At 44.2% G+C, this 10,018-nt stretch overlaps 1 protein-coding gene across 1 annotated transcript; it reads left to right on the top strand.

The window, feature by feature from the left end:
* The first annotated feature begins 388 nt into the window (after positions 1-388).
* On the top strand, positions 389-2,369 carry LOC109777340 (basic leucine zipper 2). The gene is made up of 4 exons (XM_020335987.4): positions 389-1,300; positions 1,391-1,481; positions 1,573-1,699; positions 1,831-2,369. The coding sequence occupies exons 1-4, from the start codon at positions 765-767 to the stop codon at positions 1,992-1,994; spliced, it is 918 nt and encodes a 305-aa protein (XP_020191576.1). The 5' UTR covers positions 389-764; the 3' UTR covers positions 1,995-2,369.
* The last annotated feature ends 7,649 nt before the right edge of the window (positions 2,370-10,018 follow it).

The raw sequence follows: 10,018 nt of genomic DNA on the forward strand, positions 1-10,018 counted from the left end.
ATAAATATTTATATTTTGGTCTAGTAAATGATCCACATTTAAATACACATCGCGAATAAAGGCTGAAGTTTTTGTTGAAGATGCAGTGGAGAAGAACAGAAGAAGTGTCCTCGCCATATCCGATCATACATGTGAGCATCATCCTTTGGAAACAAAAGCAGTGCACATTGAGATGATTTTGGAAGGAGAAGTCTTGTTCAGTTGTTCACCGAAGTTTTTTGCAGCTGCATGTGGGATGAATACGACGTGTGGACCGGCATTGTCAGTGAGAGTACGAATTCAAGGTTTTTTTTTTGACTTTATACTCTGATGAATCTGCAGAGGGCGCGCTCCTCCGCCGCCGCCCCAAAAGAACCCACGCCCCAGCTTCGCTCCCGCCACTTCAGCTTCTAAACACCAGCTGGTGCTAGCTGTCTCTCTCTCTCTATCCCCTCGTCATGTGACCTCCCCCTCTCTCTGCCTTCCTATTTCTCTCACTGCGCATAGGCATAGCACGTTTCGAGTCGTCCCTCTCTCCTCTGTCCCTCCCACGCCCGTTGCCCGATTTAGCTCAGCTTCCAGCTGACCCCCCACGCCATCCATTCGCCCATTGTTTGCGCGGCGGCGGCAGGGACGGGAACGTGAGCTAAAACGAGGACCGTACAATTTCCGTCACGGCACGGCCCGGACCTACATTAGCGCTCGAGCCCCCGGCGCTGCAAAGGTTTGGGCGTTGCGCCATCGATCGCGCCCCGGTTGGTTGATTCGGGCGCGCGGCCCCGGCCATGGCGCAGCTGCCGCCCAAGATCCCCGCCATGGCGCCGGCCTGGCCGGAGTTCGGGGGCGGGCACCACCACGGCGCCCACGCCCGCCACCACCATCACCAGCGCAGCCCCTCCATGGGCGCCTTCCTCGCCGCGCCAATGCCGCCGCTCCCGCCCCCGGCGCCCGCCGGCGGGGGCGCGGCGCAGCAGCAGCCGTCCTGGGTCGACGAGTTCCTCGACTTCTCGGCCGCCAAGCGCGGCGCGCACCGCCGCACGGTCAGCGATTCCGTCGCCTTCCTCGACGACAGCAATGCCGGCGTCGGCGCGCACGAGTTCGACCGCCTCGACGACGACCAGCTCATGTCCATGTTCTCCGACGAGCTGGCCCCGCAGCGGCAGGCCGCGAGCGCGTCGTCGCCGTCCGACCACAACAGCGTCAACGACGAGAAGCAGGACAAGGGCGACGCCGAGGAGGCGCAGAGCGACTGCAATGGCGACGGCGCGGCGCCCGGGCAGCCGTCCTCGCCCGCCACGGTCGATCCCAAGCGGGTCAAGAGGTGATTTTTTCTTTTTTTACTCGCAGAATTACGACAATGCGCAGAGCAGAATTCTCCAATTTCTCAGCGTCCTCGTCGCGAAAATCGCAGGATCATTGCAAACCGGCAGTCGGCGCAGCGGTCGCGCGTGCGCAAGCTGCACTACATCTCGGAGCTCGAGCGCAGCGTCACGTCGCTCCAGGTCCGTCGAACTGTTCACATTTCGAGCTTGATTTCCTCGCCTCCAAAGTAAACAGCGTGATTTTTGACATGGAATCCGTGCTCCCGAGCAGACGGAGGTGTCGGCATTGTCCCCGCGCGTGGCATTCCTCGACCACCAACGCTCGCTGCTGACGCTGGGGAACAGCCACCTCAAGCAGCGCATCGCGGCGCTCGCGCAGGACAAGATCTTCAAAGATGGTGACCGCCATTGCCACCCCTCGCAGTTACTACTATTTCGAAATTCCTCGCCGACCACCTTCCGAATTCAATTCAAAACAAATCTACAACCGCTTTGCTGACTAACTCTCTGCGCGTGAACGAATGCTCAGCTCATCAGGATGCACTGAAGAAGGAGATAGAGAGGCTGAGGCAAGTCTACCAGCAGCAGAGCCTCAGGAACGCGGAACCCCCGGCACACGACGACGGCCCCCTGGTCCGCGGCGACAACAGCAACGGCTTGATCGCCAGCGAGGGGACCGCCGCGCCCTCGTGATCGAGATCCGGCACATCGGCCTCAGGACAACCAAGTGTTGTCGCTGTTCTTCTTGCTGCTGCTGCTGCTGCTGTTAAGATTTGGTGCACTGCATTGGCTTGGTTTGCATATATTCTTCGGGGTGTGATGGTGTCTGTAACTCAGTTTGTTCATTCCGGTGGGTGGTTGCTTATTTGTTCATTCTTGCGTCCTCTGTCTGTCTGCTCCTGATCACTCTTCTCCACTTCCCCTGATCTGTAATTTTTCCCCCGGCATTTAGGGCGAAGGTTGTAGCTAAGGATTTGTAACTCGGATTGGTTGAGGTCGAGTGGTTCCATTGCTTGGCTGGCTTTGTTCTATCTTCTGGTCAATCAAATGCAATGTTTTCTCCGTCCACTGTTCGTGCATTGCCAGATTTTTTTTTCTTGCAGCCGTAACATGTAAGGTTCATGTGTAGGAGTAGGTGCCTGCCTGCTTTACATTGATAAGCAGATTTATTACGGTGTCACATGCAGGTCAGCTGCAGCTGGAGTGTGAAGCGAACATGCAGGGAGGGCATCTCATTCCTTGCTGTTCCATAACAGGATATTAAAACGCAGTGACAGCGAGGGGAGGTGCCTTCCTTTTGGTGCAAGGGATAGGCATGCATGTTCCTCTGGGTCACGCGCATGTGCGTGCCGGCTGTACCCGTAAGTACGTATCCGCCGGTGCAAGTTACCTCGCCCCTGCCACTGCCACTGCCAGGGTTGGGTCTGGCGTACATAGGCGGTATCCGGCTGTGTTGGCATGGTCGGTTCTTGCTTATCGTCAGCTAGCCCGAGAGGGACCAACAGTTTGGACAAATCCCACGCCACCATGCCAACAATGGATTATTGGATTGAGACTCGTCCTTTTTTTTCTGTCCTCTGGGAGATGGCTAGGTTTTCTACCAGGACTTACCATGTCCTAGTAGAAGTGTTTTCGCAAAAAAGTAAAATGTCCTAGTAACAGTAACACTTGCATTTTTTCTGTTAAGTTTTCAGATTGTTTGTGTTGGCCATATTTACTCGCGTTGTACACAGCTTGTTTGAAGAAATCTCTCTTTTTATTTATTGGTATGAAGTTGTTGTTTCATAGATATATCTATATGCAATGAAAGTTTGATGTACACAAATATGCATGTCCTGGCCTTCTATTCTTGTTCAGAGATCAGCACACTCATTGGACTGAATTTTGATATTGCATCTTTAAGCACTTCCTGGGAATTACATGCAACAGGTGTATGTTCTATAACATCTATACTTTAGTTGGAAATGGCAGCTTCACTGAACTGCATCAGTTGTAAGCTTCCCTAAATTCGTACATATCTAAAAAGTAGGGCACTTCTACCTCCCTGTAGTAATAAAGAAGTACACAGTAAAATTCATAGATGATTAATATTATTTCGTTTGCAGGTTCAGCCAATTCCTTTGAGGTATTAACACTAGCCGAGCTTTTGGTGTCGTCTCTACTCAGGGAAAGGGTGTGAAGACTATACATGTCAAATCCTCATACGAAATGTTGATCTATTGTGCTTCTAGAATTATAGATTTTTGAATAATTAGATGGTCAGTTATGCAATACAATATTCGCATAGTATTGAAATCTTCTGTTCTGCAAAGTGTCCTTCAGCAAATGGCGCTTGCACTTAATATGGGATAGTCCAAATCCATAAGAGCAGGCTATATATGATATTTTCTCCATACAGCGACTTGATTTATATTTTCCGCTACTTGTCAATATGATGGCCCGATGTAAATAAATGAGGCCTGGCCATCACTTATACTTGGGAACTACTTTTAAGTGACAGCTGTATTGACTAAGGTACTATTTTTTTCTTAAAGATTGATTTCTTAGTGCTGTGTGTTTTACTTTACAGTTTTGATAAGATTCCATTGCCCATACACTAATTTATTCTCCTTTTTTATTTCGTTTTTATTTTGTTGTTTCATATCTTTCTTTTGGTTTTCACACTACATATTTGGTATCTGTCAAGAACATATTTTTAATAAACGTCAATTTTTTCAATGTAAATTATGCATTTATGTAACACATGGTCAACATTTTCTCTATACGTAGTTTTAACTTTTTTTAATACAAGATTAACCTTTTTTCCTACACACTTGTAACATTTTTTAATACATGATCAACATTTTCTATACATATTTTAAACACTTTTTAAGTGCTTGATTAATAGTTTTCAATTAAAACTATTAACATTTTTTAATACATGATCAACATTTTCAATACACAATTATCATTTTCCAGACGCTTGATTAACATTTTTCAAACACTTGTTCAACAATTTTTTTTAAATACTTGTTCAACACTTTTATGTACTTGATCACAAAATTTCATCATTAATCTGAGACATGGTAAACATTCTTTCTATACAGATTTAACATTTCTGAAATGCTTGATTAAAATTTTCAAATACTTGTTCAACATTTTTTTTCAAATACTTGATCAACATTTTTATATACATGATAAAACATTCATCATTTTCTTAGTAAGTGATCAACATTTTTAGTATACACTTTTAACATTATCCGAACACTTGTCCAACATTTTTTCAAATACTTGTTCAACAACTTTTTAATAATTATTCAACATTTTTCAAATGCCTTTTCAATATTTTAAAATACTCGTTCAACATTTTTCAAATATTTTTCAACATTTCTCAAATGCTTTTTCTAGCGATTGTAATATATATTCAGAATATTTTAAAGTATAAATAAAACTACAAAAATAAAGCGAAAAATTGAAACAGGAAAATGAAATTGTTGCCTGCCGCGCGCGTGGGCTGGCCCATCTCGGTCGCCCCTTCAGCCAGTCCGAAGACGAAATCACTAATTGAGGTGTACTCCTTCTAAAGATCACTCCCTCTCCCTAGGTTGTGACAAGTGGCATGCTACATGTGCGCCACTTTTGTCGCAACCTGAAAGTTTTCCCTTTTTTCGTAGATCCGTATATTCAAAACGTTTTATTTTTTAAGCCGTGCGTGCAAATCTCGAACCATTTTTCACCGTTGGAGTCCTCGCGTCGAGATCTTCAAAACTACATACTATGTTGATAGATTTTTGAGAAACTTTTTTCACGAAAAAAATCGGAAGAGAAAAACGATCTGGAAGCACTTTTTTTCCCTTTTCGAAAGTCGTTTCCCATGCCTCTCGCGGAAGCAAAACCTTGCCTCTCACGTAAAAAAAACATGTTTTTTTGTTTTCGAGAAGCTCGGTCGTGCCTGTCACGGAAGCAAATTCGTTCCTCTCGTGGAAGCAAAACCGTGCCTCTTACAAAAAAAAAAGAAACATGTTTTTTTTCGTTTCTGAGAGGCACGGCGAAAGCAAAACCGTGCCTCTCACGAAAGAAAAAAAGATAAAACGTGTTTTTCCGTTTTCGAGAGGCACGGCCGTGCCACTCGTGGAAGCAAAACCGCGCCTGTCACGAAAGAAAAGAAACACATTTTTTTTGTTTTCGAGAGGCACGCCAATGCCTCTCACGGAAGCAAAACCGTACCTCTCACGGAAGGAAAAAGAAAAAGAGACAATGCGATTTTTTTGGTTTCCGAGAGGCATGGCCGTGACTCTCGTGGAAACAAATCCGTGCCTCTCACAAGAAAAAAAAATACGTGCTTTTTGCGCAAATTTTTTTCAATTTTTTTTTTGTCGAAAGCTAAGAAAGACCGGTGACAAAACAAAAAAATTGAAAAAACCACTAAAAAGCCGAAAACGCGTCTAGAAAAAAAAATCCGAAGGAAGCACTCAGAGTGTGTCGCGTGGCGGCGGCTGAGAGCGCGTCAAGTGGCGCGCCCTCAGCCCACACATGTGATCGTTGGGAGGCTCCCGAAGGAGCGCTGCTCAACTAGTTGCTCTCGTCTGAAGATGGACTCGTTAAAAGCGAGACATAGCAACGCCCGGCAAATCCCGCAAAAGCAATTGCGAGTCATAGCTGTTACTCGCCTAACATGAGTTGCCTGAGAGGTGAGAGATGAACGGCCTGGTTCCGGCTATTTCATTTTCCGATTTTACATTTATTTTTAATGTGTTTTTTATTCTTCCTACTTTTATATAATTTTTTCAAAAATAATATTTTTCTTTTTTCTTATTTCTATACATTTTTTATTTTCTCTTATCTTCTATTTCTTATTTTCTGTTCACAGTAGACTTCCAAATATTCTCGCCTATTTTTTAAAAATTGTGTTTCCAAAATTGTTCATCAATTATTTCAAAAACTATTTAGAGATTATTTGGGCAAAGATGTATGTCATTTGAGTATTTTAAAAATCATCATCTATTTCAAATAATGTGCATTGTCTGTTTAAAAAAAAAATGTGGCATATTTGGAAATCTTTCTAAAGAATATACATGACGTATTTTTAAAAGTGTTCAGCCTATGTTTCAAATCATGTTCATCATATATATTAAAAATGATCATCTCCTCCCAAAATAATGTCTAGCGTGCATTTTCAAATTCTCACTGCCTTTATTAAAGTAAAATACGTTTGCCTTGTATCCTTAAAATGCTCATCATATACCTAATAGATGTTTATAGTATATTTACAAAATGTTCATCATTTACTTCCTTTCTAGTTTATTATTTATCTACCTTATGTTTCTTTTTTAAAATATGTAGATATTTATACATTTTGAAATATTGTTAACTATGTGATAACCTTTTAAATTATATGAAAAAATTAATAGAAAATAGTTTTTGTTAATAAATGAACAATTTGGGAAGTAAGTGGGATTTTTAAGAAAAAATTTAAACATTTTGTTTAAATGTGTAAACAATTCCAAATTATTTGAGCAATTTTAAGAATGTGAACAACTTTTTAATTATATGAACGTTTTCTTAAACATGCGTGAACCGTTGTTTTAAAAGTACATCAACTTTTCAAACACGTGAAGTCTGTTATAAATTATATGTATATTTTATATACAAGGGCACCCTTTTAAATTATATGAACTTTTTAAAGATGCATGAATAATTTAAAAAAATATGTGAACAGTTTTAAAATGCACGAACACTTCACAAAATTATATGAACATGTTTTTATATGTGTGAACACCTTTGGAAATTACATAATCATTTTTTATAACGCATGAACATATTAATAACTACATGAAACAATAAACACGTGAATGCTTTTTCAAAATACAACTAAATATTTGTAAAATGCATGAACACATTTTTTAAAGAATATGAAACTTTTAAAACACAAGTGGTTATGTATCTCCAGAATAAGTTTTATATTTATGAGATATGTGCACACTTTCCTAGTACACGTAAAACAAAAAATATGTTGGGGGCGCATTTTTTAGCAACAAGCGCTCATTGTTGACGAGTTTTTTTTCGAAGTGAAACTAAACAGATGAGCTCTTTTTTATGGATTAACCATACATATCTCCCCCGATCAAGAGTGTTTGAATTAGCTAATCTATCTGCATCAGTGTTTGATGTGCGGCCTTCAAAAGCTAACTAAACTAGCTCGCTGCTTTATCTCGCTAATGATATATCAGTAAGTGCTACTAGTTCCTCTGTCGATGTCGTTCACCACCTGCTTTGAATTGAAGGCAATTATAAATTTTTTGAATCATCAAGTCCTCTGCAAGAGCCAATGCTTCTCTGCATGCCATCGCCTTCAGTGTAGCTACATCAGTGATCCTCCGAACAACTAGAATGGAGTTGTCCAAATATCATCCAACATCATCTCGGCACACTCTGGATGCTGCTCCTCTCATCTCAGACTTTGCCACGCTTGCGTCAATGTGACGCCCTCGATTCAATCGTACACTAATCATACACGCAAATGTGTACGATCAAGATCAAGGACTCACGGGAAGTTATCACAACACAACTCTAAACACAAATTAAAATAATACAAGCTTTATATTACAAGCCAGGGGCCTCGAGGGCTCGAATACACAAGAGTTAGCGGAAGCAACAATATATGAGTACAGACATGAGTTAGACAAGTTTTCCTTAAGAAGGCTAGCACAAAAGCAACAACGATCCAAAAGGCTAGGCCTCCTGCCTGGGAGCCTCCTAACTACTCCTGGTCGTCGGCGGTCTCCACATAGTAGTAGGCATCGGCGGTGGCATCTGGCTCCTGGGCTCCGACATCTGGTTGCATCAACCGGAAAGAAGAAGAAAGGGAGAAAAGGGGGAGCAAAGCAACCGTGAGTACTCATCCAAAGTACTCGCAAGCAAGGATCTACCCTACATATGCATCGGTATCAATGAAATGGGCTGTATCTGTGGACTGGACTGCAGAATGCCTGAAGAGAAGGGGAAAGACTAGCCTATCAAAGACTAGCATCTTCAAGCAGCTCCAAGCATCTTGCAGCATCAGAAGAGATAAGAGTAGCATAAAGTAAAGTAGTAGTAGTGTTATCAACCTCGGCCAGAGATCCTTTCTCGACTCCCTACGCGAAAGCAATCCCAGAGCCATGCTATCCAGTTATCACCTCAAGCATCCAGTTCTAGTTGTATCGATCGGGATACAACTCCAAGTGTTTGTTACCATAGGACAGGCTATCGATAGATGTTTTCTTCCCTGCAGGGGTGCACCAACTTACCCACCACGCTCGATTAACTCCGGCCGGACACACTTTCCTGGGTCATGCCCGGCCTCGGCCAAACAATACGCCACGACCCGACCTAAGCTTAATAGAGTGGTCAGCACGCCGGACTAAACCTATGCCCCCAGGGGTCATGGGCCATCGCCCCGGGAACTCCTGCACGTTGCGTGGGCGGCCGGTGAGCAGACCTAGCTACCTCCTTAAAAAAGGCAGGAGCTTACGAGTCCAACCCGGCGCGTGCCGCTCAGTCGCTGACGTCTAATAAGCTTCGGCTGATGCATACGACGCAGAACGCCCATACAATGCCCACGTGATGGTTAGTGCTATTAGGCCAGAGGCCCCTCGGATGAAATATCCAAATCGTAGTGGATTAGGAGCACCCTGTAACAAGCAGAGACTCACGAAATATGTGACCCCGTTGCCCCGTCTCGAGGACTTGCGGCAAGGGCTAGGAATGCCCGGCCACGCCTCGTAATTATCTCGCGGGCACCCTCCAGGTCAACCCGTCTCCACATCACTCGCGGGTACCCCTCAGGGTCGACCCGCCCTTCCAAGTAACAGTTGTAAAGTCCAAGTATCCGTGTGTCCAAACATCAAGGGGAAAACCCGAGGAATCACCCCCCGGTGAATTCCACTCGATGTAATCATCAAGGTGAACGTAAGAGGAACCACCCCCGAGGTTCACACTTGAGGGGTTGCACGACAGAGTCATATCGGAAGTGGTTAAGGAGGAAATCACCCTCGATGACCACGACCGAATAGCTACACTACAGAGATCTCATCAGGAGTGATGTATAGGTTCCACCCTCGGCACTCGATGGTAACTCTGCAGAGTCGAGCAACAAAAGGGGAAAGTGATGTGCGTTGTGGGGGCCTAGTCTTCGATCCCGTTGATCGGGTCTTCGATGATGAAGCAGGGGCAACAAGGACAAGGTGGGGGTCACTGATGGATCACTAACCAACCTATACTAAGCAGTTTAGGATAAGCAGGTAAGGTAGAATGAGCAGGTTACAAAAGCAGGCTATGCATCAGAATAGGAGCAAACAATAACAGTAGCAAAATCTAATGCAAGCATGAGAGAATGGAATGGGCGGTATCGGGATGATCAAAGGGGGGGATTGCCTGGAAGCTCCACTGAAAGGGAAGAAGGGTCGTCGGTGACATAGTCGATCACAAGGACATCACCAGCGGTCTCGGGGTCTACCGAAGAGAAGAGGGGGAAGAAACAGTAAATACAGAGCAAACAGATGCACGACAGGCAATAAGCAGCGCTAGGGGTGCTCTAACGTAGTACTATGCGATACCGGCGAAGGGGGAAAACATCCGGGAAAGTTTTCCCGAAGTCCGGCATTTTCGGACAGATGAAACAGAGGGGAAAAGTTGTAGGTTCGTTATGCTAGGGGCGTTTGGCAGACGAACGGACCGTGTATTCGGATTCGTCTCGT

The sequence above is a fragment of the Aegilops tauschii genome, chromosome 3, assembly GCF_002575655.3.
Source record: "Aegilops tauschii subsp. strangulata cultivar AL8/78 chromosome 3, Aet v6.0, whole genome shotgun sequence".
Classification (NCBI taxonomy): Eukaryota; Viridiplantae; Streptophyta; class Magnoliopsida; order Poales; family Poaceae; genus Aegilops; species Aegilops tauschii.